The sequence below is a fragment of the Anarhichas minor genome, unplaced genomic scaffold (genome assembly GCF_050575085.1).
Source record: "Anarhichas minor isolate MPS153535 unplaced genomic scaffold, ASM5057508v1 ptg000108l, whole genome shotgun sequence".
NCBI lineage: Eukaryota > Metazoa > Chordata > Actinopteri > Perciformes > Anarhichadidae > Anarhichas > Anarhichas minor.
This window is the reverse complement of record NW_027466554.1, coordinates 60,198-87,632: the sequence shown is the minus strand read 5'-3', so window position 1 is coordinate 87,632 and position 27,435 is coordinate 60,198. Positions and strand designations below refer to the sequence as shown.

General features: G+C 43.5%; 1 protein-coding gene across 1 annotated transcript in view; it reads left to right on the top strand.

Moving 5' to 3' along the window:
- The first annotated feature begins 4,875 nt into the window (after positions 1–4,875).
- Positions 4,876–27,435, top strand: part of atp1b1a (ATPase Na+/K+ transporting subunit beta 1a) — a 26,345-nt gene continuing 3,785 nt past the window's right edge. The window contains exons 1-2 of the mRNA XM_076082874.1: positions 4,876–5,147; positions 7,351–7,479. Coding sequence (XP_075938989.1) covers positions 5,054–5,147; positions 7,351–7,479 — 223 coding nt within the window. The 5' untranslated portion in view covers positions 4,876–5,053. The remainder of the gene's footprint in view (positions 5,148–7,350; positions 7,480–27,435) is intronic.

Genomic DNA, 27,435 nt, shown 5'->3' with positions numbered 1-27,435 from the left:
CTTGTAAAGGAAAGACGGATAAACTAGCTTTCATATCCGCGTCACTCCCAAATCCTAATTCTTAAAGGGACCGCACACAATGGATGGAGAATGGACCCGACAGTGTCAACTTTATATCGTTCAGTATGATGATAGGCTATTATATAAACCAGAACGCACGCACATATGTAGCATGTTAGAGTTATAAATAACTTGTCCATGTGAGAAACAATAGTTTAATTTAATGACATCACCAAAAATATATATATATATATATATATATTTTTTTTTTTATCCAATAATGGCAAATTATTTGGGGGGGCCGAAGAACATTTTAGGGGGGCTTCAGCCTAACGACACCCCTGATGAGGGAAATGAGCAGCGGCACCACTTGACAGCTGTGTCTCCCACAAAGTCAGCTTCAACTTAAATGTGCGTATGCTGTCATAATATTGTGTGACAACTTTCTTACGGCCTTGCAGCATCTTGTTCAGGTTATTCAAGTGCTCTGTAAGATCCACCATAAATGCAAGGTCCTGCAGCCATTCTGGGTTTTTTAATTCATGCACATGGTTTGCCCTTTTTCTCCATGAACTGTCCAATTTCCTCTCGTAGATCAAAAAAACGCTTCAGCATGGCACCTCGGCTTAACCACCTTACTTCAGTGTGGTAGGCCACTTTCTCCCTGAATTTCGTCACAACACCTGCTTTTCTCCCGATCATTGATGGTGCGCCATCTGTAGCCACACTGACAGCACGGGTCCAGTCCACTCCGACGCGGTCTAGCACTTCAACGAGAGCGCTAAAAATGTAATTCGCTGTAGTGGTGTCTGTCATAGGTACCAACTCAAGGAAGTCCTCGGTGACCGCCAAAGTCTCATCAACACCACGAATGAATATGGCCAGTTGAGCAACATCTGTAATGTCAGTACTCTCATCGATTGCAACTGAAAATGCTACAAATGACTTTACTTTATGCTTCTTTTGGCCATCCAAATCTGCTGAAAGATCGGCAATCCTATCCGCCACAGTATTCCTCGTTAGGCTAATGTTGGCAAAAGCCTGTTGCTTCTCGGGGCACACGATTTCTGCAGCCTTCAGCATGCATGTTTTCACGAACTCACCCTCGCAGTATGGCTTTGAGGCTGATGCTATTTCGTTAGCAATAAGGTAGCTAGCTTTCACTGCTGTATCACTTATCTCTCGGCTCCGGGTAAAAACGGACTGTTGTTTCTTTAGACTTGCTAGCAGGTCATTTATCTTCTCTTTTCTCAGTTGTCCTTGCAAGTGGTCGTATTTTTCGCCATGGTGAGTCTCATAGTGGCACCGAATATTATATTCTTTGAGCACAGAAACTTGCTGCGAACACAACAAACACACAGGTTTTCCAGTTACCGTTGTAAAAAAATAGGATGTGGTCCATTGTTCTTGGAAAACTCTGCACTCTGTGTCCACTTTTCTCTTTTTTGACAGACATTTGGGGGTGAGGGTGTCACGCTTTTGACAGCAAAAGACCAGGCGCATTAAAAAAGGCGGGTTGATGCCATCTGCTGTTCAGTTCTGGTTCTCAGTGTAAATCGCTACTCTTTACTTGTTTTACAGACTATGGCATGCGCTTACTGATACAGTGCGACTCCCAGTGGACTAATTAGGAATAGCAGCTAATTTTACAGAAATGCCGAGCTGTTGGCAACGCTGTGTGAGGAGAAGCGCGCCAAACTTTTGGATAAACCTGATTATTTTTATTCAGTGTGGCTTTGGCACACTGTCTGTCAAGCACACTGTATATTATCCATCGGGCTTAATCATACTAATAATCAAGCGCCGCAAATTCGCGTCCATCGTGCCGCGCCATCGCAAATTCGCGCCGCGCCAGTCTCATCGCGTCTGTGCATAGACTTTGTATGTAATCTACTCCCGCGAATAATTCCCGCCGCGTTTGGTGTGAACGCAGCATTAGATATCTTTAGAGAACCCCCCCTCCCATTTCAAAATAAAAGCTCCAGAGAGTGAATTCTAACTTGGAATGCTTGTGATGAAGCCTGTCATTTAATAACCTTTGTGTTTGTGTGTCAAACATTATGAATATGTCTCCTCTCCCCCTCTCTCCCCCACCCAGTCCCACCCTTTCAAAAATAAAAGCCCCATAGAGTAACTGTATCTTAACATGAAGCTCAGAATGAGGTTTGTACAGAAATGATGGGAGCGTCAGCTCCCATCATTTCAAAAAGGCTTCTCAAACAAAGATGTACATGTCCAGTACAGAAATGACGGGGGCCATTTGTGGACTGTCCATCACGAATACAAGATTCAATCCAAGAGTATGAATCTAAAATGCAGAAAAGAGAGAAGCGATATCTCAATCGAACCTCAACGACACTACCGGTAACATCGGGGTGTGTAGCTATATATTACGACGTCTTCGGGCAGTAGAAGCCACACTGTCAAAATTTCTTGCGAAATTTTCAAGTTGTTATTTATTCTGAAGGGGTCCTGGACATATGATATGATGAGTATTTGTCTGCATGAGTCAGAGGAGAGATGAAGAAGCAGCTCGTCATCTTCACGGAGATAAAGCTTCTACATGAAGAATGAACATCTGTCTCTAAACATCGGCTCTTCTTCCTCACTTCCTTCAGAGTTTCTCGTCTTCATATCTCAGAACGGCGAGTTCATGACACAAAGGAGACCAGTTAGCTCTCACTGGGCGTCGCCTCCACTGATCCTATCACAGCTTAACAGGAACACTGTTAGCGTAGCGTAGCAGCACACGATGTTCTCCACAAACCTTCCTCCTCTGAGCATGAAGCATGAACACAGTTACAGGATCAACTTCTTCTGTTCTGTCTTTAACTTTCTTCATGATAATCACAACATTCATATTGAAATCATGCTTGTTCTGCTCGTGGTGACAAGTACAGAACAAAAGAAAAACTTATATCAGTATTTCACATTTCCAATGTGCAACAATATGAAGTCAGCCGCTTCACTTTGTCTCTTCACTCTTTTATTTCCATCATATCTTGATGTCTGGTCCCGTTGGCTGCTGCAACACTGCAACGTCTCCTCTTGTGGGACCAATAAAGGATTTTCTTATCTTATCTCTGACATGAAGCAGCAGAGAGAAGACACTTCTTAAATGTTCTAACTCACAACATGAATAAACAAAGAGGGGCTCATGATGTGTGAACCCGCCCAGTGATCCAGCTCCACCCTGAAGTGTGATGGGTTGTCAACAGGTTTCATTCACACCAGGACGGTAGTTTGTCTGTTAATGCTGACAAACAACATGAGGTAACAATAGACACAGAACACAGCTCCTTTACAACCGATGCTGACAGAAACAAGAGAAGAAGAATCGACAGCCAGACTTATTACGACTGACTCCTCATATATATATATATGATTATTCTAATGACACAGATCACTGAAATACTCGTCTGATTTTAGGTGATCTGTGCGCACTGATGCTTAAAGTGAGATTTTCTTCTATGATTCTCTGAAATAAAAAACAAAACATTTATAAATGTTGTGACTCTGCTGTCTGCCTGAAGTTAACTAATAACGCCTGTATCACTAGTCCTGACTTCATAAACAGTTTAATAATTATTGTCATTACTGCTCTTTTCTGTAAACGTCTTTATGTTTTTAATCTTACACAATGTTCACTTCTCAGCACACACTCGTCATTTAGTGACTCATGACCAAGTGACACTGAGCACCACACAACTCCTCCCCAAGTGAAGGAAACATCTAAATATGGACGACTGGTCACCGCAAATCAAGATGACCCTGATTAAACAAAAGACAATCTGTCCGCCTTCATGTTGAATGAATTCCCACCTCATTACATTATTTACAGGTGATTATACAGTAACTAGGTTCTATCTATCATGGTGTGGACACGTAAACAAAACATCATGATTAAGCTATTAAGAAAGAAAAGTTAGGGTGAAACGAACCTTTAAAAGTGTTGTCTTATTTCACAGTATCTATGTTCTCCAGCTTAGTACTCTCAGTACGACACATTTCAGAGACCTGTCGCATGGTTTATGTTCTCAGCAATGTGTTTTCCCCATCGGTCAAATTTTGAAGTCAATATGTTGAAATCACCTACAGCTTATCACCTTATCACCTACAGCATATCTCCATTGTGTCTAAGTAAACGTTGACCGATCAAACTCAATTGTAACATCTCAGCCCGCTGTAATGGCTGAAACTAGCTAACTGCTAGCTAACGATATGACCTGACAGGGTTTAAAATAAGTTAATTTAGAGTTAAAGTACTTTACAAACAAGTGGGGCTGTATGTACAGCCGGCAATAACCAACCGTTGGATTCAGACAGTGATTCACAACCAGGGTCAGGCTACTTGTACCTCAGGGGGTTCGTACTCTGCAGTTAGCTACGAGTAATGGATCGGTTGAAATAGAAAGCTAACTGTAATGTATGTTAATTGATAAATGGTTGAAATGTTTAGCTAAAAGTAATGGATGAATGGTTGAAATAGTTAGCCTAAATTAAAGTAGTAGTGCTGCTGACCAAATTAAATTGACAGTTCAACAGTAATAAAGATATCCACTTTAATACGAACAGTGTGGTACATTTATTACATATTTATAACATTGATAACATACAGTTCATCCACATTACAGTTTGAGAGACTCGAGGGACCGCAGTGGTTTCCATGACACCGGCATCATTTAAACCGTTCGTCTGTAACTGTTGGCCATTTTATCTTTTTAGTGTCTGTACTTTCAGCCAGAGGAGCAACCCCTCCCCCTACACCCCTCCTTCGTTTTCCCGCTTACGCAGAGGCAGATGCTGGCTCGTGATTGGCTGAGCTCAGCCCTCCCTCTTCGCGGGGTATAACTTATTACAGGAGTTTTTACAGGCGGAGCCGGTGTGTCTCTGAGGCATACATTTATTGTGTGCGGGTGTATTAGAGGAGTCCGGTACGAAGCTGTCCTTTCGCGTTTCCTGTCGGGGACAAGTTGACAAGCTGAGCTACACCACGAACTAACCGTTAGAACCGTTTAGAATCGTTAAAACCGTTAAATCACGTCAACCGACGATGTCGGCGAACAAGGACAGCGACGGCGGCTGGAGGACATTTGTGTGGAATTCAGAGAAGAAGGAGTTTCTGGGACGAACCGGGAGCAGTTGGTGTAAGTCTTTTATTCGCCTTTTATATGTTATACCTTCATGGCGGCACAAAGTCAGAGAAACGAAGATGGAGGTTAAAGAAGAGTGTTTCCTGTGTGAACTAACAGCACCTGTTATATATCCGACATGCTGCTGCGTCGTGACTCCGCTTTTCAATGGAGGCGACGAAGAAGAAGTTGTTCTTTGTTTAAATCTCAGTAAATAACACGACACGCGCTAACGAGTTTTAGCTTCCACGCGTTACAGGTCGAATGTAGGTAAAAAATAAAGCTAATTAGAGGTTTTAAAACGCAATTAACTCGCGCTGTAAATCACAGTATTTGTTCACATTTAAGGTCGTAAAGAGTTGGGACGCTTTGCTTCAATGGTTCATAGTAAATGATTCCTGAAGGCGTAGTCCGGATCATTTGATCCATTAATCATTAATACACGTCCTTTATGAAAAGGTCACGCTGAAGGACGGGTCGCGGTGGGCCCGGGACTCTCCCGTAGACCGGGACTCTCCCGTAGACACCAATGGGAGAAAGTTGTTCCTCTGGGTGGTCTAAGTTGTTCTCTTACTGGTCTACAGGTCTGTGTGTTCAATGTCTTCTATGTCTGTGTTCTAGTCTCCCGGTGAGAGGACTAGAGGAGAACCAGAGGACGTGTTCTCCTCACAGTAATGATGTTAATGTGGCTCCTTTAATGCTCATTAATACTCGTGTTCAGTACTTTAAGGTTCATTTTGATGGGATCACTCAGCCCCCCGTTAAGCTCCCGTTAAACCGTTTATCTCATTATAAACGGTTTAAATCACGTCGGATTGCGCTCTAGACGCTGCCCGGTAACACGGTAACACGGAGCTGATCACGACTCACGAGTCTCCAGAGCCCCCCCCACACACACACCTCCATCTCCGAGTCCAACCGAACCGAACGACGTGGTTTTCTGGTTTTCGGCGGTTTATTCTCGAGAGGACGCAACGGGTCTCTGGTAGCACGTGTGTCTCCATGGCAACACGGTTTATACTTCTAAGTTACAGGAGCTGAAACATGTGATTAGTGTAGTAATACTTCTCCTCGTGTACTTATACTGCATCTACTACTACAGGCTGTGTGTGTGGGGGGGGCGATGTGTCGCACCAACTAAAAAGAGGGCGACGTTGCTCTGTGGAAAGCAACAGGTTGCTGTGTCCTTGAGTTGCTGAAACGGACCTTTAATAGAATAAGTGAAGGTGTTTCTATTTGAAATGAGCTTCAGAGTGAGACAGACAGACAGGTGTCTGTCCTCCACCACTTGATAAATGTGCCGCAGAGCCGCCATGCAGCAGCCGTCTGGTGGGGGAGGTGCTCCATCCTGTCTGTCTGACTGTCTGTCCTCCCACATATTTACATTGTGTTGGTCTCACATGATCCAGTGAGTCCTGTAGAGCTTTAACACTGTAACAGACTGAAGAGATCAGTGCTGGAACACATGAGAGGAAAGCCTTCTCCAGATCATCATCATACAGAAACCTGCAGCATTAGAACACACCGCGTGTAGTTTCCCCCCCAACAGGTGCGTCACACAGGAAGCCTGCAGCAGGTGACGAGCAGCAGCCATGTTGGAATATGAAAACCAGGACAGTGTGTCTCCACACATTAAAAACTGATAGAAACAGGAGATCAGACACGTGGAGTCCAACCGGTTCCCAACCCACCAAACTGGTTCCACACTCGCACCTTTGGACATGAGACTGGCAGTGGGAAGACATGTTGGGACGGTTCCACAACATCAACAGTGAACACACAAGGAGGAAGTCTGTCGGTTTATAGGATTCCCCCCCCCTAAAAAAAGATTAGTAGATTGTGTCATGTTACAGAAACACTTTATCTTTAGACGAACTAGAGACGAGGACGGTGTTTTCATGTCCAACCTGTTGTTGTTAGTGGGGGGGGGGGGGGGTGGGGGGCTCATCCGGTTGGCCTCCTGCGTTGTAGAATAATTGGAGTCAATTTTACATTCGGTTGATAAAACCCTCCATGGAGTCACTGTTGTAAAATGTCTCCTGTGTTTCACCCTTTAATGACCAACCTACAGCTTCATGTTCATTTATAAAGGCTCTGCTGCTTCTTCATTCACTCATTAATGAATGAATGAACGTATGTGTGAATGTTCAGCAGGTTTTCTTCATAAATGATAGAAACATGAATTATGATGATTGTAACCCCGTGGTTTGCTCTGCAGTGAAGATCTTCCTGTTTTACGTGATCTTCTACGGATGCTTGGCCGGGATCTTCATCGGGACCATCCAGGCTCTGCTGCTCACGCTCAGTAACTATAAACCCACCTACCAGGACCGGGTGGCCCCGCCAGGTAAGAGACTGTCTTACTGACCTCAGATCAGCTTCAGCCATTTTGTCCTGTGCTGTGGTGGTGTTAGTCAGTAGAACCACTCTGTCTCAGCTCAGACCTCTAAGCTTGTTTTTCTGCAGGAAAAAATCCTAATCTGTGAATAATTAAATGGTCTCATTCTGAGCGCCTGAAATGGGCCAGAAGTGCTCGGCACATGTTGAACGTTCAGCAGAACGTCTGTGTTCATGGACCCGGTTCTGTTAGTCTCAGACCGTAGACAACAGAACGTCTGTGTTCATAGACCTGGTTCTGTTAGTCTCAGACCGTAGACAACAGAACGTCTGTGTTCATGGACCTGGTTCTGTTAGCTCTAGATAAAGGAAGCAGCAGCAGTAGTAGTTAGCTCTAGATAAAGGAAGCGGCAGCAGTAGTAGTTAACTCTAGATAAAGGAAGCAGCAGCAGCAGTAGTTAGCTCTAGATAAAGGAAGCAGCAGCAGTAGTAGTTAGCTCTAGATAAAGGAAGCAGCAGCAGTAGTAGTTAGCTCTAGATAAAGGAAGCAGCAGCAGCAGTAGTAGCTCTAGATAAAGGAAGCAGCAGCAGTAGTAGTTAGCTCTAGATAAAGGAAGCAGCAGTAGTAGTTAGCTCTAGATAAAGGAAGCAACAGCAGTAGTTAGCTCTAGATAAAGGAAGCAGCAGCAGCAGCAGTAGTTAGCTCTAGATAAAGGAAGCAGCAGCAGTAGTAGTTAGCTCTAGATAAAGGAAGCAGCAGTAGTAGTTAGCTCTAGATAAAGGAAGCAACAGCAGTAGTTAGCTCTAGATAAAGGAAGCAGCAGCAGTAGTAGTTAGCTCTAGATAAAGGAAGCAGCAGCAGTAGTAGTAGTTAGCTCTAGATAAAGGAAGCAGCAGCAGTAGTTAGCTCTAGATAAAGGAAGCGGCAGCAGTAGTAGTTAACTCTAGATAAAGGAAGCAGCAGCAGCAGTAGTTAGCTCTAGATAAAGGAAGCAGCAGCAGTAGTAGTTAGCTCTAGATAAAGGAAGCAGCAGTAGTAGTTAGCTCTAGATAAAGGAAGCAACAGCAGTAGTTAGCTCTAGATAAAGGAAGCAGCAGCAGTAGTTAGCTCTAGATAAAGGAAGCAGCAGCAGTAGTAGCTCTAGATAAAGGAAGCAGCAGCAGCAGCAGTAGTAGTTAGCTCTAGATAAAGGAAGCAGCAGTAGTAGTTAGCTCTAGATAAAGGAAGCAGCAGCAGTAGTTAGCTCTAGATAAAGGAAGCAGCAGCAGTAGTAGCTCTAGATAAAGGAAGCAGCAGCAGCAGCAGTAGTAGTTAGCTCTAGATAAAGGAAGCAGCAGTAGTAGTTAGCTCTAGATAAAGGAAGCAGCAGCAGTAGTTAGCTCTAGATAAAGGAAGCAGCAGTAGTAGTTGGCTCTAGATAAAGGAAGCAGCAGCAGTAGTTAGCTCTAGATAAAGGAAGCAGCAGTAGTTAGCTCTAGATAAAGGAAGCAGCAGCAGTAGTTAGCTCTAGATGAAGGAAGCAGCAGCAGCAGTAGTTAGCTCTAGATAAAGGAAGCAGCAGTAGTTAGCTCTAGATAAAGGAAGCAGCAGCAGTAGTAGTTAGCTCTAGATAAAGGCAGCAGCAGTAGTTAGCTCTAGATAAAGGAAGCAGCAGTAGTAGTTAGCTCTAGATAAAGGAAGCAGCAGCAGTAGTAGTTAGCTCTAGATAAAGGAAGCAGCAGCAGTAGTAGTTAGCTCTAGATAAAGGAAGCAGCAGTAGTAGTTAGCTCTAGATAAAGGAAGCAGCAGCAGTAGTTAGCTCTAGATAAAGGAAGCAGCAGCAGCAGTAGTTAGCTCTAGATAAAGGAAGCAGCAGCAGCAGCAGTAGTTAGCTCTAGATAAAGGAAGCAGCAGCAGTAGTTAGCTCTAGATAAAGGAAGCAGCAGCAGTAGTAGTTAGCTCTAGATAAAGGAAGCAGCAGTAGTAGTTAGCTCTAGATAAAGGAAGCAGCAGCAGTAGTTAGCTCTAGATAAAGGAAGCAGCAGTAGTAGTTGGCTCTAGATAAAGGAAGCAGCAGCAGTAGTTAGCTCTAGATAAAGGAAGCAGCAGTAGTTGGCTCTAGATAAAGGAAGCAGCAGCAGTAGTTAGCTCTAGATGAAGGAAGCAGCAGCAGCAGTAGTTAGCTCTAGATAAAGGAAGCAGCAGTAGTTAGCTCTAGATAAAGGAAGCAGCAGCAGCAGTAGTAGTTAGCTCTAGATAAAGGAAGCAGCAGCAGCAGTAGTAGTTAGCTCTAGATAAAGGAAGCAGCAGTAGTTAGCTCTAGATAAAGGAAGCAGCAGCAGCAGTAGTAGTTAGCTCTAGATAAAGGAAGCAGCAGTAGTTAGCTCTAGATAAAGGAAGCAGCAGCAGCAGTAGTAGTTAGCTCTAGATAAAGGAAGCAGCAGTAGTTAGCTCTAGATAAAGGAAGCAGCAGCAGCAGTAGTAGTTAGCTCTAGATAAAGGAAGCAGCAGCAGTAGTAGTTAGCTCTAGATAAAGGAAGCAGCAGCAGTAGTAGTTAGCTCTAGATAAAGGAAGCAGCAGTAGTAGTTAGCTCTAGATAAAGGAAGCAGCAGCAGTAGTTAGCTCTAGATAAAGGAAGCAGCAGCAGCAGTAGTTAGCTCTAGATAAAGGAAGCAGCAGCAGTAGTTAGCTCTAGATAAAGGAAGCAGCAGTAGTAGTTAGCTCTAGATAAAGGAAGCAGCAGTAGTAGTTAGCTCTAGATAAAGGAAGCAGCAGTAGTAGTTAGCTCTAGATAAAGGAAGCAGCAGTAGTAGTTAGCTCTAGATAAAGGAAGCAGCAGCAGTAGTAGTTAGCTCTAGATAAAGGAAGCAGCAGCAGCAGTAGTAGTTAGCTCTAGATAAAGGCAGCAGCAGCAGTAGTTAGCTCTAGATAAAGGAAGCAGCAGTAGTAGTTGGCTCTAGATAAAGGAAGCAGCAGCAGTAGTAGTTAGCTCTAGATAAAGGAAGCAGCAGCAGTAGTAGTTAGCTCTAGATAAAGGAAGCAGCAGTAGTAGTAGTTAGCTCTAGATAAAGGAAGCAGCAGCAGCAGCAGTAGTTAGCTCTAGATAAAGGAAGCAGCAGCAGTAGTAGTTAGCTCTAGATAAAGGAAGCGGCAGCAGTAGTAGTTAACTCTAGATAAAGGAAGCAGCAGCAGCAGTAGTTAGCTCTAGATAAAGGAAGCAGCAGCAGTAGTAGTTAGCTCTAGATAAAGGAAGCAGCAGTAGTAGTTAGCTCTAGATAAAGGAAGCAACAGCAGTAGTTAGCTCTAGATAAAGGAAGCAGCAGCAGTAGTTAGCTCTAGATAAAGGAAGCAGCAGCAGCAGCAGTAGTTAGCTCTAGATAAAGGAAGCAGCAGCAGTAGTTAGCTCTAGATAAAGGAAGCAGCAGCAGCAGCAGTAGTTAGCTCTAGATAAAGGAAGCAGCAGCAGTAGTAGCTCTAGATAAAGGAAGCAGCAGCAGTAGTAGTTAGCTCTAGATAAAGGAAGCAGCAGTAGTAGTTAGCTCTAGATAAAGGAAGCAGCAGCAGTAGTTAGCTCTAGATAAAGGAAGCAGCAGTAGTAGTTAGCTCTAGATAAAGGAAGCAGCAGCAGTAGTAGTTAGCTCTAGATAAAGGAAGCAGCAGCAGTAGTAGTTAGCTCTAGATAAAGGAAGCAGCAGTAGCAGTAGTTAGCTCTAGATAAAGGAAGCAGCAGTAGTAGTTAGCTCTAGATAAAGGAAGCAGCAGTAGTAGTTAGCTCTAGATAAAGGAAGCAGCAGCAGTAGTTAGCTCTAGATAAAGGAAGCAGCAGTAGTAGTTGGCTCTAGATAAAGGAAGCAGCAGCAGTAGTTAGCTCTAGATAAAGGAAGCAGCAGTAGTTAGCTCTAGATAAAGGAAGCAGCAGCAGTAGTTAGCTCTAGATGAAGGAAGCAGCAGTAGTTAGCTCTAGATAAAGGAAGCAGCAGTAGTTAGCTCTAGATAAAGGAAGCAGCAGCAGTAGTAGTTAGCTCTAGATAAAGGAAGCAGCAGTAGTAGTTAGCTCTAGATAAAGGAAGCAGCAGCAGTAGTAGTTAGCTCTAGATAAAGGAAGCAGCAGCAGCAGTAGTAGTTAGCTCTAGATAAAGGAAGCAGCAGCAGCAGTAGTTAGCTCTAGATAAAGGAAGCAGCAGTAGTAGTTAGCTCTAGATAAAGGAAGCAGCAGCAGTAGTAGTTAGCTCTAGATAAAGGAAGCAGCAGCAGTAGTAGTTAGCTCTAGATAAAGGAAGCAGCAGTAGTAGTAGTTAGCTCTAGATAAAGGAAGCAGCAGCAGCAGCAGTAGTTAGCTCTAGATAAAGGAAGCAGCAGCAGTAGTAGTTAGCTCTAGATAAAGGAAGCGGCAGCAGTAGTAGTTAACTCTAGATAAAGGAAGCAGCAGCAGCAGTAGTTAGCTCTAGATAAAGGAAGCAGCAGCAGTAGTAGTTAGCTCTAGATAAAGGAAGCAGCAGTAGTAGTTAGCTCTAGATAAAGGAAGCAACAGCAGTAGTTAGCTCTAGATAAAGGAAGCAGCAGCAGTAGTTAGCTCTAGATAAAGGAAGCAGCAGCAGCAGCAGTAGTTAGCTCTAGATAAAGGAAGCAGCAGCAGTAGTTAGCTCTAGATAAAGGAAGCAGCAGCAGTAGTTAGCTCTAGATAAAGGAAGCAGCAGCAGTAGTAGCTCTAGATAAAGGAAGCAGCAGCAGCAGTAGTAGTTAGCTCTAGATAAAGGAAGCAGCAGTAGTAGTTAGCTCTAGATAAAGGAAGCAGCAGCAGTAGTTAGCTCTAGATAAAGGAAGCAGCAGTAGTAGTTGGCTCTAGATAAAGGAAGCAGCAGCAGTAGTTAGCTCTAGATAAAGGAAGCAGCAGTAGTTAGCTCTAGATAAAGGAAGCAGCAGCAGTAGTTAGCTCTAGATGAAGGAAGCAGCAGCAGCAGTAGTTAGCTCTAGATAAAGGAAGCAGCAGTAGTTAGCTCTAGATAAAGGAAGCAGCAGCAGTAGTAGTTAGCTCTAGATAAAGGAAGCAGCAGTAGTAGTTAGCTCTAGATAAAGGAAGCAGCAGCAGTAGTAGTTAGCTCTAGATAAAGGAAGCAGCAGCAGTAGTAGTTAGCTCTAGATAAAGGAAGCAGCAGTAGTAGTTAGCTCTAGATAAAGGAAGCAGCAGCAGTAGTTAGCTCTAGATAAAGGAAGAGGAAGCAGCAGCAGCAGTAGTTAGCTCTAGATAAAGGAAGCAGCAGCAGCAGTAGTTAGCTCTAGATAAAGGAAGCAGCAGCAGTAGTTAGCTCTAGATAAAGGAAGCAGCAGCAGTAGTTAGCTCTAAAGGAAGCAGCAGCAGTAGTAGTTAGCTCTAGATAAAGGAAGCAGCAGCAGTAGTTAGCTCTAGATAAAGGAAGCAGCAGCAGCAGTAGTTAGCTCTAGATAAAGGAAGCAGCAGCAGTAGTAGTTAGCTCTAGATAAAGGAAGCAGCAGTAGTAGTTAGCTCTAGATAAAGGAAGCAGCAGCAGTAGTTAGCTCTAGATAAAGGAAGCAGCAGTAGTTAGCTCTAGATAAAGGAAGCAGCAGTAGTTAGCTCTAGATAAAGGAAGCAGCAGCAGTAGTTAGCTCTAGATAAAGGAAGCAGCAGTAGTAGTTAGCTCTAGATAAAGGAAGCAGCAGCAGCAGTAGTTAGCTCTAGATAAAGGAAGCAGCAGTAGTAGTTAGCTCTAGATAAAGGAAGCAGCAGTAGTAGTTAGCTCTAGATAAAGGAAGCAGCAGCAGCAGCAGTAGTTAGCTCTAGATAAAGGAAGCAGCAGCAGCAGTAGTTAGCTCTAGATAAAGGAAGCAGCAGTAGTAGTTAGCTCTAGATAAAGGAAGCAGCAGTAGTAGTTAGCTCTAGATAAAGGAAGCAGCAGCAGTAGTTAGCTCTAGATAAAGGAAGCAGCAGTAGTAGTTGGCTCTAGATAAAGGAAGCAGCAGCAGTAGTTAGCTCTAGATAAAGGAAGCAGCAGTAGTTAGCTCTAGATAAAGGAAGCAGCAGCAGTAGTTAGCTCTAGATGAAGGAAGCAGCAGCAGCAGTAGTTAGCTCTAGATAAAGGAAGCAGCAGTAGTTAGCTCTAGATAAAGGAAGCAGCAGCAGTAGTAGTTAGCTCTAGATAAAGGAAGCAGCAGCAGTAGTTAGCTCTAGATAAAGGAAGCAGCAGTAGTAGTTAGCTCTAGATAAAGGAAGCAGCAGCAGTAGTAGTTAGCTCTAGATAAAGGAAGCAGCAGCAGCAGCAGTAGTTAGCTCTAGATAAAGGAAGCAGCAGCAGTAGTAGCTCTAGATAAAGGAAGCAGCAGCAGTAGTAGTTAGCTCTAGATAAAGGAAGCAGCAGTAGTAGTTAGCTCTAGATAAAGGAAGCAGCAGCAGTAGTTAGCTCTAGATAAAGGAAGCAGCAGTAGTAGTTGGCTCTAGATAAAGGAAGCAGCAGCAGTAGTTGGCTCTAGATAAAGGAAGCAGCAGTAGTTAGCTCTAGATAAAGGAAGCAGCAGCAGTAGTTAGCTCTAGATGAAGGAAGCAGCAGCAGCAGTAGTTAGCTCTAGATAAAGGAAGCAGCAGTAGTTAGCTCTAGATAAAGGAAGCAGCAGCAGTAGTAGTTAGCTCTAGATAAAGGAAGCAGCAGCAGTAGTTAGCTCTAGATAAAGGAAGCAGCAGTAGTAGTTAGCTCTAGATAAAGGAAGCAGCAGCAGTAGTAGTTAGCTCTAGATAAAGGAAGCAGCAGCAGTAGTAGTTAGCTCTAGATAAAGGAAGCAGCAGCAGTAGTAGTTAGCTCTAGATAAAGGAAGCAGCAGTAGTAGTTGGCTCTAGATAAAGGAAGCAGCAGCAGTAGTTAGCTCTAGATAAAGGAAGCAGCAGCAGCAGTAGTTAGCTCTAGATAAAGGAAGCAGCAGCAGCAGCAGCAGTAGTTAGCTCTAGATAAAGGAAGCAGCAGCAGTAGTTAGCTCTAGATAAAGGAAGCAGCAGCAGTAGTAGTTAGCTCTAGATAAAGGAAGCAGCAGTAGTAGTTAGCTCTAGATAAAGGAAGCAGCAGCAGTAGTTAGCTCTAGATAAAGGAAGCAGCAGCAGCAGTAGTTAGCTCTAGATAAAGGAAGCAGCAGCAGTAGTAGTTAGCTCTAGATAAAGGAAGCAGCAGTAGTAGTTAGCTCTAGATAAAGGAAGCAGCAGCAGTAGTTAGCTCTAGATAAAGGAAGCAGCAGTAGTTAGCTCTAGATAAAGGAAGCAGCAGTAGTTAGCTCTTGATAAAGGAAGCAGCAGCAGTAGTTAGCTCTAGATAAAGGAAGCAGCAGTAGTAGTTAGCTCTAGATAAAGGAAGCAGCAGCAGCAGTAGTTAGCTCTAGATAAAGGAAGCAGCAGTAGTAGTTAGCTCTAGATAAAGGAAGCAGCAGCAGTAGTAGTTAGCTCTAGATAAAGGAAGCAGCAGCAGCAGCAGTAGTTAGCTCTAGATAAAGGAAGCAGCAGCAGCAGTAGTTAGCTCTAGATAAAGGAAGCAGCAGTAGTAGTTAGCTCTAGATAAAGGAAGCAGCAGTAGTAGTTAGCTCTAGATAAAGGCAGCAGCAGTAGTTAGCTCTAGATAAAGGAAGCAGCAGTAGTAGTTGGCTCTAGATAAAGGAAGCAGCAGCAGTAGTTAGCTCTAGATAAAGGAAGCAGCAGTAGTTAGCTCTAGATAAAGGAAGCAGCAGCAGTAGTTAGCTCTAGATGAAGGAAGCAGCAGCAGCAGTAGTTAGCTCTAGATAAAGGAAGCAGCAGTAGTTAGCTCTAGATAAAGGAAGCAGCAGCAGTAGTAGTTAGCTCTAGATAAAGGAAGCAGCAGCAGTAGTTAGCTCTAGATAAAGGAAGCAGCAGTAGTAGTTAGCTCTAGATAAAGGAAGCAGCAGCAGTAGTAGTTAGCTCTAGATAAAGGAAGCAGCAGCAGTAGTAGTTAGCTCTAGATAAAGGAAGCAGCAGTAGTAGTTAGCTCTAGATAAAGGAAGCAGCAGCAGTAGTTAGCTCTAGATAAAGGAAGCAGCAGCAGCAGTAGTTAGCTCTAGATAAAGGAAGCAGCAGCAGCAGCAGTAGTTAGCTCTAGATAAAGGAAGCAGCAGCAGTAGTTAGCTCTAGATAAAGGAAGCAGCAGCAGTAGTAGTTAGCTCTAGATAAAGGAAGCAGCAGTAGTAGTTAGCTCTAGATAAAGGAAGCAGCAGCAGTAGTTAGCTCTAGATAAAGGAAGCAGCAGCAGCAGTAGTTAGCTCTAGATAAAGGAAGCAGCAGCAGTAGTAGTTAGCTCTAGATAAAGGAAGCAGCAGCAGTAGTTAGCTCTAGATAAAGGAAGCAGCAGTAGTTAGCTCTAGATAAAGGAAGCAGCAGTAGTTAGCTCTAGATAAAGGAAGCAGCAGCAGTAGTTAGCTCTAGATAAAGGAAGCAGCAGCAGTAGTAGTTAGCTCTAGATAAAGGAAGCAGCAGCAGTAGTAGTTAGCTCTAGATAAAGGAAGCAGCAGTAGTAGTTAGCTCTAGATAAAGGAAGCAGCAGCAGTAGTTAGCTCTAGATAAAGGAAGCAGCAGCAGTAGTTGGCTCTAGATAAAGGAAGCAGCAGTAGTTAGCTCTAGATAAAGGGGAAGCAGCAGTAGTTAGCTCTAGATAAAGGAAGCAGCAGCAGTAGTTAGCTCTAGATGAAGGAAGCAGCAGCAGCAGTAGTTAGCTCTAGATAAAGGAAGCAGCAGTAGTTAGCTCTAGATAAAGGAAGCAGCAGCAGTAGTAGTTAGCTCTAGATAAAGGAAGCAGCAGCAGTAGTTAGCTCTAGATAAAGGAAGCAGCAGTAGTAGTTAGCTCTAGATAAAGGAAGCAGCAGCAGTAGTAGTTAGCTCTAGATAAAGGAAGCAGCAGCAGTAGTAGTTAGCTCTAGATAAAGGAAGCAGCAGCAGTAGTAGTTAGCTCTAGATAAAGGAAGCAGCAGTAGTAGTTAGCTCTAGATAAAGGAAGCAGCAGCAGTAGTTAGCTCTAGATAAAGGAAGCAGCAGCAGCAGTAGTTAGCTCTAGATAAAGGAAGCAGCAGCAGCAGCAGCAGTAGTTAGCTCTAGATAAAGGAAGCAGCAGCAGTAGTTAGCTCTAGATAAAGGAAGCAGCAGCAGTAGTAGTTAGCTCTAGATAAAGGAAGCAGCAGTAGTAGTTAGCTCTAGATAAAGGAAGCAGCAGCAGTAGTTAGCTGTAGATAAAGGAAGCAGCAGCAGCAGTAGTTAGCTCTAGATAAAGGAAGCAGCAGCAGTAGTAGTTAGCTCTAGATAAAGGAAGCAGCAGTAGTAGTTAGCTCTAGATAAAGGAAGCAGCAGCAGTAGTTAGCTCTAGATAAAGGAAGCAGCAGTAGTTAGCTCTAGATAAAGGAAGCAGCAGTAGTTAGCTCTAGATAAAGGAAGCAGCAGCAGTAGTTAGCTCTAGATAAAGGAAGCAGCAGTAGTAGTTAGCTCTAGATAAAGGAAGCAGCAGCAGCAGTAGTTAGCTCTAGATAAAGGAAGCAGCAGTAGTAGTTAGCTCTAGATAAAGGAAGCAGCAGCAGTAGTAGTTAGCTCTAGATAAAGGAAGCAGCAGCAGTAGTTAGCTCTAGATAAAGGAAGCAGCAGCAGCAGTAGTTAGCTCTAGATAAAGGAAGCAGCAGTAGTAGTTAGCTCTAGATAAAGGAAGCAGCAGTAGTAGTTAGCTCTAGATAAAGGCAGCAGCAGTAGTTAGCTCTAGATAAAGGAAGCAGCAGTAGTAGTTGGCTCTAGATAAAGGAAGCAGCAGCAGTAGTTAGCTCTAGATAAAGGAAGCAGCAGTAGTTAGCTCTAGATAAAGGAAGCAGCAGCAGTAGTTAGCTCTAGATGAAGGAAGCAGCAGCAGCAGTAGTTAGCTCTAGATAAAGGAAGCAGCAGTAGTTAGCTCTAGATAAAGGAAGCAGCAGCAGTAGTAGTTAGCTCTAGATAAAGGAAGCAGCAGCAGTAGTTAGCTCTAGATAAAGGAAGCAGCAGTAGTAGTTAGCTCTAGATAAAGGAAGCAGCAGCAGTAGTAGTTAGCTCTAGATAAAGGAAGCAGCAGCAGTAGTAGTTAGCTCTAGATAAAGGAAGCAGCAGTAGTAGTTAGCTCTAGATAAAGGAAGCAGCAGCAGTAGTTAGCTCTAGATAAAGGAAGCAGCAGCAGCAGTAGTTAGCTCTAGATAAAGGCAGCAGCAGCAGCAGTAGTTAGCTCTAGATAAAGGAAGCAGCAGCAGTAGTTAGCTCTAGATAAAGGAAGCAGCAGCAGTAGTAGTTAGCTCTAGATAAAGGAAGCAGCAGTAGTAGTTAGCTCTAGATAAAGGAAGCAGCAGCAGTAGTTAGCTCTAGATAAAGGAAGCAGCAGCAGCAGTAGTTAGCTCTAGATAAAGGAAGCAGCAGCAGCAGCAGTAGTAGTTAGCTCTAGATAAAGGAAGCAGCAGTAGTAGTTAGCTCTAGATAAAGGAAGCAGCAGCAGTAGTTAGCTCTAGATAAAGGAAGCAGCAGTAGTTAGCTCTAGATAAAGGAAGCAGCAGTAGTTAGCTCTAGATAAAGGAAGCAGCAGCAGTAGTTAGCTCTAGATAAAGGAAGCAGCAGTAGTAGTTAGCTCTAGATAAAGGAAGCAGCAGCAGCAGTAGTTAGCTCTAGATAAAGGAAGCAGCAGTAGTAGTAGTTAGCTCTAGATAAAGGAAGCAGCAGTAGTAGTAGTAGCTCTAGATAAAGGAAGCAGCAGCAGCAGTAGTAGTTAGCTCTAGATAAAGGAAGCAGCAGCAGCAGCAGTAGTTAGCTCTAGATAAAGGAAGCAGCAGCAGCAGTAGTTAGCTCTAGATAAAGGAAGCAGCAGCAGTAGTAGTTAGCTCTAGATAAAGGAAGCAGCAGCAGTAGTAGTTAGCTCTAGATAAAGGAAGCAGCAGTGGTAGTTAGCTCTAGATAAAGGAAGCAGCAGTAGTAGTTAGCTCTAGATAAAGGAAGCAGCAGCAGTAGTTAGCTCTAGATAAAGGAAGCAGCAGCAGTAGTTAGCTCTAGATAAAGGAAGCAGCAGCAGTAGTTAGCTCTAGATAAAGGAAGCAGCAGCAGTAGTAATTAGCTCTAGATAAAGGAAGCAGCAGCAGCAGCAGTAGTTAGCTCTAGATAAAGGAAGCAGCAGTAGTAGTTAGCTCTAGATAAAGGAAGCAGCAGTAGTAGTTAGCTCTAGATGAAGGAAGCAGCAGCAGTAGTAGTTAGCTCTAGATAAAGGAAGCAGCAGCAGTAGTAGTTAGCTCTAGATAAAGGAAGCAGCAGTGGTAGTTAGCTCTAGATAAAGGAAGCAGCAGTAGTAGTAGTTAGCTCTAGATAAAGGAAGCAGCAGCAGTAGTAGTTAGCTCTAGATAAAGGAAGCAGCAGCAGTAGTAGTTAGCTCTAGATAAAGGAAGCAGCAGCAGCAGTAGTAGTTAGCTCTAGATAAAGGAAGCAGCAGTGATAGTTAGCTCTAGATAAAGGCAGCAGCAGCAGTAGTAGTTAGCTCTAGATAAAGGAAGCAGCAGCAGTAGTAGTTAGCTCTAGATAAAGGAAGCAGCAGTGGTAGTTAGCTCTAGATAAAGGAAGCAGCAGTAGTAGTTAGCTCTAGATAAAGGAAGCAGCAGCAGTAGTAGTTAGCTCTAGATAAAGGAAGCAGCAGTAGTAGTTAGCTCTAGATAAAGGAAGCAGCAGCAGTAGTAGTTAGCTCTAGATAAAGGAAGCAGCAGTAGTAGTTAGCTCTAGATAAAGGAAGCAGCAGCAGTAGTAGTTAGCTCTAGATAAAGGAAGCAGCAGTAGTAGTTAGCTCTAGATAAAGGAAGCAGCAGCAGTAGTAGTTAGCTCTAGATAAAGGAAGCAGCAGCAGCAGTAGTTAGCTCTAGATAAAGGAAGCAGCAGTAGTTAGCTCTAGATAAAGGAAGCAGCAGCAGCAGTAGTTAGCTCTAGATAAAGGAAGCAGCAGTCGTAGTTAGCTCTAGATAAAGGAAGCAGCAGTAGTAGTTAGCTCTAGATAAAGGAAGCAGCAGTAGTAGTTAGCTCTAGATAAAGGAAGCAGCAGCAGTAGTTAGCTCTAGATAAAGGAAGCAGCAGCAGTAGTTAGCTCTAGATAAAGGAAGCAGCAGTAGTAGTTGGCTCTAGATAAAGGAAGCAGCAGCAGTAGTTAGCTCTAGATAAAGGAAGCAGCAGTAGTTAGCTCTAGATAAAGGAAGCAGCAGCAGTAGTTAGCTCTAGATGAAGGAAGCAGCAGCAGCAGTAGTTAGCTCTAGATAAAGGAAGCAGCAGTAGTTAGCTCTAGATAAAGGAAGCAGCAGCAGTAGTAGTTAGCTCTAGATAAAGGAAGCAGCAGCAGTAGTTAGCTCTAGATAAAGGAAGCAGCAGTAGTAGTTAGCTCTAGATAAAGGAAGCAGCAGCAGTAGTAGTTAGCTCTAGATAAAGGAAGCAGCAGCAGTAGTAGTTAGCTCTAGATAAAGGAAGCAGCAGTAGTAGTTAGCTCTAGATAAAGGAAGCAGCAGCAGTAGTTAGCTCTAGATAAAGGAAGCAGCAGCAGCAGTAGTTAGCTCTAGATAAAGGAAGCAGCAGCAGCAGCAGTAGTTAGCTCTAGATAAAGGAAGCAGCAGCAGTAGTTAGCTCTAGATAAAGGAAGCAGCAGCAGTAGTAGTTAGCTCTAGATAAAGGAAGCAGCAGTAGTAGTTAGCTCTAGATAAAGGAAGCAGCAGCAGTAGTTAGCTCTAGATAAAGGAAGCAGCAGCAGCAGTAGTTAGCTCTAGATAAAGGAAGCAGCAGCAGCAGTAGTAGTTAGCTCTAGATAAAGGAAGCAGCAGTAGTAGTTAGCTCTAGATAAAGGAAGCAGCAGCAGTAGTTAGCTCTAGATAAAGGAAGCAGCAGTAGTTAGCTCTAGATAAAGGAAGCAGCAGTAGTTAGCTCTAGATAAAGGAAGCAGCAGCAGTAGTTAGCTCTAGATAAAGGAAGCAGCAGTAGTAGTTAGCTCTAGATAAAGGAAGCAGCAGCAGCAGTAGTTAGCTCTAGATAAAGGAAGCAGCAGTAGTAGTAGTTAGCTCTAGATAAAGGAAGCAGCAGTAGTAGTAGTAGCTCTAGATAAAGGAAGCAGCAGCAGCAGTAGTAGTTAGCTCTAGATAAAGGAAGCAGCAGCAGCAGCAGTAGTTAGCTCTAGATAAAGGAAGCAGCAGCAGCAGTAGTTAGCTCTAGATAAAGGAAGCAGCAGCAGTAGTAGTTAGCTCTAGATAAAGGAAGCAGCAGCAGTAGTAGTTAGCTCTAGATAAAGGAAGCAGCAGTGGTAGTTAGCTCTAGATAAAGGAAGCAGCAGTAGTAGTTAGCTCTAGATAAAGGAAGCAGCAGCAGTAGTTAGCTCTAGATAAAGGAAGCAGCAGCAGTAGTTAGCTCTAGATAAAGGAAGCAGCAGCAGTAGTTAGCTCTAGATAAAGGAAGCAGCAGCAGTAGTAATTAGCTCTAGATAAAGGAAGCAGCAGCAGCAGCAGTAGTTAGCTCTAGATAAAGGAAGCAGCAGTAGTAGTTAGCTCTAGATAAAGGAAGCAGCAGTAGTAGTTAGCTCTAGATGAAGGAAGCAGCAGCAGTAGTAGTTAGCTCTAGATAAAGGAAGCAGCAGCAGTAGTAGTTAGCTCTAGATAAAGGAAGCAGCAGTGGTAGTTAGCTCTAGATAAAGGAAGCAGCAGTAGTAGTAGTTAGCTCTAGATAAAGGAAGCAGCAGCAGTAGTAGTTAGCTCTAGATAAAGGAAGCAGCAGCAGTAGTAGTTAGCTCTAGATAAAGGAAGCAGCAGTAGTAGTTAGCTCTAGATAAAGGAAGCAGCAGTGGTAGTTAGCTCTAGATAAAGGCAGCAGCAGCAGTAGTAGTTAGCTCTAGATAAAGGAAGCAGCAGCAGTAGTAGTTAGCTCTAGATAAAGGAAGCAGCAGTGGTAGTTAGCTCTAGATAAAGGAAGCAGCAGTAGTAGTTAGCTCTAGATAAAGGAAGCAGCAGCAGTAGTAGTTAGCTCTAGATAAAGGAAGCAGCAGTAGTAGTTAGCTCTAGATAAAGGAAGCAGCAGCAGTAGTAGTTAGCTCTAGATAAAGGAAGCAGCAGTAGTAGTTAGCTCTAGATAAAGGAAGCAGCAGCAGTAGTAGTTAGCTCTAGATAAAGGAAGCAGCAGTAGTAGTTAGCTCTAGATAAAGGAAGCAGCAGCAGTAGTAGTTAGCTCTAGATAAAGGAAGCAGCAGCAGCAGTAGTTAGCTCTAGATAAAGGAAGCAGCAGTAGTTAGCTCTAGATAAAGGAAGCAGCAGCAGCAGTAGTTAGCTCTAGATAAAGGAAGCAGCAGTCGTAGTTAGCTCTAGATAAAGGAAGCAGCAGTAGTAGTTAGCGCTAGATAAAGGAAGCAGCAGTAGTAGTTAGCTCTAGATAAAGGAAGCAGCAGCAGTAGTTAGCTCTAGATAAAGGAAGCAGCAGCAGTAGTTAGCTCTAGATAAAGGAAGCAGCAGTAGTAGTTAGCTCTAGATAAAGGAAGCAGCAGCAGCAGTAGTTAGCTCTAGATAAAGGAAGCAGCAGCAGTAGTTAGCTCTAGATAAAGGAAGCAGTAGTTAGCTCTAGATAAAGGAAGCAGCAGTAGTAGTTAGCTCTAGATAAAGGCAGCAGCAGCAGTAGTTAGCTCTAGATAAAGGAAGCAGCAGCAGCAGCAGTAGTTAGCTCTAGATAAAGGAAGCAGCAGCAGCAGTAGTTAGCTCTAGATAAAGGAAGCAGCAGCAGTAGTAGTTAGCTCTAGATAAAGGAAGCAGCAGCAGTAGTAGTTAGCTCTAGATAAAGGAAGCAGCAGTAGTAGTTAGCTCTAGATAAAGGAAGCAGCAGCAGTAGTTAGCTCTAGATAAAGGAAGCAGCAGCAGCAGTAGTTAGCTCTAGATAAAGGAAGCAGCAGCAGCAGCAGCAGTAGTTAGCTCTAGATAAAGGAAGCAGCAGCAGTAGTTAGCTCTAGATAAAGGAAGCAGCAGCAGTAGTAGTTAGCTCTAGATAAAGGAAGCAGCAGTAGTAGTTAGCTCTAGATAAAGGAAGCAGCAGCAGTAGTTAGCTGTAGATAAAGGAAGCAGCAGCAGCAGTAGTTAGCTCTAGATAAAGGAAGCAGCAGCAGTAGTAGTTAGCTCTAGATAAAGGAAGCAGCAGTAGTAGTTAGCTCTAGATAAAGGAAGCAGCAGCAGTAGTTAGCTCTAGATAAAGGAAGCAGCAGTAGTTAGCTCTAGATAAAGGAAGCAGCAGTAGTTAGCTCTAGATAAAGGAAGCAGCAGCAGTAGTTAGCTCTAGATAAAGGAAGCAGCAGTAGTAGTTAGCTCTAGATAAAGGAAGCAGCAGCAGCAGTAGTTAGCTCTAGATAAAGGAAGCAGCAGTAGTAGTTAGCTCTAGATAAAGGAAGCAGCAGCAGTAGTAGTTAGCTCTAGATAAAGGAAGCAGCAGCAGCAGCAGTAGTTAGCTCTAGATAAAGGAAGCAGCAGCAGCAGTAGTTAGCTCTAGATAAAGGAAGCAGCAGTAGTAGTTAGCTCTAGATAAAGGAAGCAGCAGTAGTAGTTAGCTCTAGATAAAGGCAGCAGCAGTAGTTAGCTCTAGATAAAGGAAGCAGCAGTAGTAGTTGGCTCTAGATAAAGGAAGCAGCAGCAGTAGTTAGCTCTAGATAAAGGAAGCAGCAGTAGTTAGCTCTAGATAAAGGAAGCAGCAGCAGTAGTTAGCTCTAGATGAAGGAAGCAGCAGCAGCAGTAGTTAGCTCTAGATAAAGGAAGCAGCAGTAGTTAGCTCTAGATAAAGGAAGCAGCAGCAGTAGTAGTTAGCTCTAGATAAAGGAAGCAGCAGCAGTAGTTAGCTCTAGATAAAGGAAGCAGCAGTAGTAGTTAGCTCTAGATAAAGGAAGCAGCAGCAGTAGTAGTTAGCTCTAGATAAAGGAAGCAGCAGCAGTAGTAGTTAGCTCTAGATAAAGGAAGCAGCAGTAGTAGTTAGCTCTAGATAAAGGAAGCAGCAGCAGTAGTTAGCTCTAGATAAAGGAAGCAGCAGCAGCAGTAGTTAGCTCTAGATAAAGGAAGCAGCAGCAGCAGCAGTAGTTAGCTCTAGATAAAGGAAGCAGCAGCAGTAGTTAGCTCTAGATAAAGGAAGCAGCAGCAGTAGTAGTTAGCTCTAGATAAAGGAAGCAGCAGTAGTAGTTAGCTCTAGATAAAGGAAGCAGCAGCAGTAGTTAGCTCTAGATAAAGGAAGCAGCAGCAGCAGTAGTTAGCTCTAGATAAAGGAAGCAGCAGCAGCAGTAGTAGTTAGCTCTAGATAAAGGAAGCAGCAGTAGTAGTTAGCTCTAGATAAAGGAAGCAGCAGCAGTAGTTAGCTCTAGATAAAGGAAGCAGCAGTAGTTAGCTCTAGATAAAGGAAGCAGCAGTAGTTAGCTCTAGATAAAGGAAGCAGCAGCAGTAGTTAGCTCTAGATAAAGGAAGCAGCAGTAGTAGTTAGCTCTAGATAAAGGAAGCAGCAGCAGCAGTAGTTAGCTCTAGATAAAGGAAGCAGCAGTAGTAGTAGTTAGCTCTAGATAAAGGAAGCAGCAGTAGTAGTAGTAGCTCTAGATAAAGGAAGCAGCAGCAGCAGTAGTAGTTAGCTCTAGATAAAGGAAGCAGCAGCAGCAGCAGTAGTTAGCTCTAGATAAAGGAAGCAGCAGCAGCAGCAGTAGTTAGCTCTAGATAAAGGAAGCAGCAGCAGCAGTAGTTAGCTCTAGATAAAGGAAGCAGCAGCAGTAGTAGTTAGCTCTAGATAAAGGAAGCAGCAGCAGTAGTAGTTAGCTCTAGATAAAGGAAGCAGCAGTGGTAGTTAGCTCTAGATAAAGGAAGCAGCAGTAGTAGTTAGCTCTAGATAAAGGAAGCAGCAGCAGTAGTTAGCTCTAGATAAAGGAAGCAGCAGCAGTAGTTAGCTCTAGATAAAGGAAGCAGCAGCAGTAGTTAGCTCTAGATAAAGGAAGCAGCAGCAGTAGTAATTAGCTCTAGATAAAGGAAGCAGCAGCAGCAGCAGTAGTTAGCTCTAGATAAAGGAAGCAGCAGTAGTAGTTAGCTCTAGATAAAGGAAGCAGCAGTAGTAGTTAGCTCTAGATGAAGGAAGCAGCAGCAGTAGTAGTTAGCTCTAGATAAAGGAAGCAGCAGCAGTAGTAGTTAGCTCTAGATAAAGGAAGCAGCAGTGGTAGTTAGCTCTAGATAAAGGAAGCAGCAGTAGTAGTAGTTAGCTCTAGATAAAGGAAGCAGCAGCAGTAGTAGTTAGCTCTAGATAAAGGAAGCAGCAGCAGTAGTAGTTAGCTCTAGATAAAGGAAGCAGCAGCAGCAGTAGTAGTTAGCTCTAGATAAAGGAAGCAGCAGTGGTAGTTAGCTCTAGATAAAGGCAGCAGCAGCAGTAGTAGTTAGCTCTAGATAAAGGAAGCAGCAGCAGTAGTAGTTAGCTCTAGATAAAGGAAGCAGCAGTGGTAGTTAGCTCTAGATAAAGGAAGCAGCAGTAGTAGTTAGCTCTAGATAAAGGAAGCAGCAGCAGTAGTAGTTAGCTCTAGATAAAGGAAGCAGCAGTAGTAGTTAGCTCTAGATAAAGGAAGCAGCAGCAGTAGTAGTTAGCTCTAGATAAAGGAAGCAGCAGTAGTAGTTAGCTCTAGATAAAGGAAGCAGCAGCAGTAGTAGTTAGCTCTAGATAAAGGAAGCAGCAGTAGTAGTTAGCTCTAGATAAAGGAAGCAGCAGCAGTAGTAGTTAGCTCTAGATAAAGGAAGCAGCAGCAGCAGTAGTTAGCTCTAGATAAAGGAAGCAGCAGTAGTTAGCTCTAGATAAAGGAAGCAGCAGCAGCAGTAGTTAGCTCTAGATAAAGGAAGCAGCAGTCGTAGTTAGCTCTAGATAAAGGAAGCAGCAGTAGTAGTTAGCTCTAGATAAAGGAAGCAGCAGTAGTAGTTAGCTCTAGATAAAGGAAGCAGCAGCAGTAGTTAGCTCTAGATAAAGGAAGCAGCAGCAGTAGTTAGCTCTAGATAAAGGAAGCAGCAGTAGTAGTTGGCTCTAGATAAAGGAAGCAGCAGCAGTAGTTAGCTCTAGATAAAGGAAGCAGCAGTAGTTAGCTCTAGATAAAGGAAGCAGCAGCAGTAGTTAGCTCTAGATGAAGGAAGCAGCAGCAGCAGTAGTTAGCTCTAGATAAAGGAAGCAGCAGTAGTTAGCTCTAGATAAAGGAAGCAGCAGCAGTAGTAGTTAGCTCTAGATAAAGGAAGCAGCAGCAGTAGTTAGCTCTAGATAAAGGAAGCAGCAGTAGTAGTTAGCTCTAGATAAAGGAAGCAGCAGCAGTAGTAGTTAGCTCTAGATAAAGGAAGCAGCAGCAGTAGTAGTTAGCTCTAGATAAAGGAAGCAGCAGTAGTAGTTAGCTCTAGATAAAGGAAGCAGCAGCAGTAGTTAGCTCTAGATAAAGGAAGCAGCAGCAGCAGTAGTTAGCTCTAGATAAAGGAAGCAGCAGCAGCAGCAGTAGTTAGCTCTAGATAAAGGAAGCAGCAGCAGTAGTTAGCTCTAGATAAAGGAAGCAGCAGCAGTAGTAGTTAGCTCTAGATAAAGGAAGCAGCAGTAGTAGTTAGCTCTAGATAAAGGAAGCAGCAGCAGTAGTAGTTAGCTCTAGATAAAGGAAGCAGCAGCAGTAGTAGTTAGCTCTAGATAAAGGAAGCAGCAGTAGTAGTTAGCTCTAGATAAAGGAAGCAGCAGTAGTAGTTAGCTCTAGATAAAGGAAGCAGCAGCAGTAGTTAGCTCTAGATAAAGGAAGCAGCAGTAGTTAGCTCTAGATAAAGGAAGCAGCAGCAGCAGTAGTTAGCTCTAGATAAAGGAAGCAGCAGCAGTAGTAGTTAGCTCTAGATAAAGGAAGCAGCAGTAGTAGTTAGCTCTAGATAAAGGAAGCAGCAGCAGTAGTTAGCTCTAGATAAAGGAAGCAGCAGCAGCAGTAGTTAGCTCTAGATAAAGGAAGCAGCAGCAGCAGTAGTAGTTAGCTCTAGATAAAGGAAGCAGCAGTAGTAGTTAGCTCTAGATAAAGGAAGCAGCAGCAGTAGTTAGCTCTAGATAAAGGAAGCAGCAGTAGTTAGCTCTAGATAAAGGAAGCAGCAGTAGTTAGCTCTAGATAAAGGAAGCAGCAGCAGTAGTTAGCTCTAGATAAAGGAAGCAGCAGTAGTAGTTAGCTCTAGATAAAGGAAGCAGCAGCAGCAGTAGTTAGCTCTAGATAAAGGAAGCAGCAGTAGTAGTAGTTAGCTCTAGATAAAGGAAGCAGCAGTAGTAGTAGTAGCTCTAGATAAAGGAAGCAGCAGCAGCAGTAGTAGTTAGCTCTAGATAAAGGAAGCAGCAGCAGCAGCAGTAGTTAGCTCTAGATAAAGGAAGCAGCAGCAGCAGTAGTTAGCTCTAGATAAAGGAAGCAGCAGCAGTAGTAGTTAGCTCTAGATAAAGGAAGCAGCAGCAGTAGTAGTTAGCTCTAGATAAAGGAAGCAGCAGTGGTAGTTAGCTCTAGATAAAGGAAGCAGCAGTAGTAGTTAGCTCTAGATAAAGGAAGCAGCAGCAGTAGTTAGCTCTAGATAAAGGAAGCAGCAGCAGTAGTTAGCTCTAGATAAAGGAAGCAGCAGCAGTAGTTAGCTCTAGATAAAGGAAGCAGCAGCAGTAGTAATTAGCTCTAGATAAAGGAAGCAGCAGCAGCAGCAGTAGTTAGCTCTAGATAAAGGAAGCAGCAGTAGTAGTTAGCTCTAGATAAAGGAAGCAGCAGTAGTAGTTAGCTCTAGATGAAGGAAGCAGCAGCAGTAGTAGTTAGCTCTAGATAAAGGAAGCAGCAGCAGTAGTAGTTAGCTCTAGATAAAGGAAGCAGCAGTGGTAGTTAGCTCTAGATAAAGGAAGCAGCAGTAGTAGTAGTTAGCTCTAGATAAAGGAAGCAGCAGCAGTAGTAGTTAGCTCTAGATAAAGGAAGCAGCAGCAGTAGTAGTTA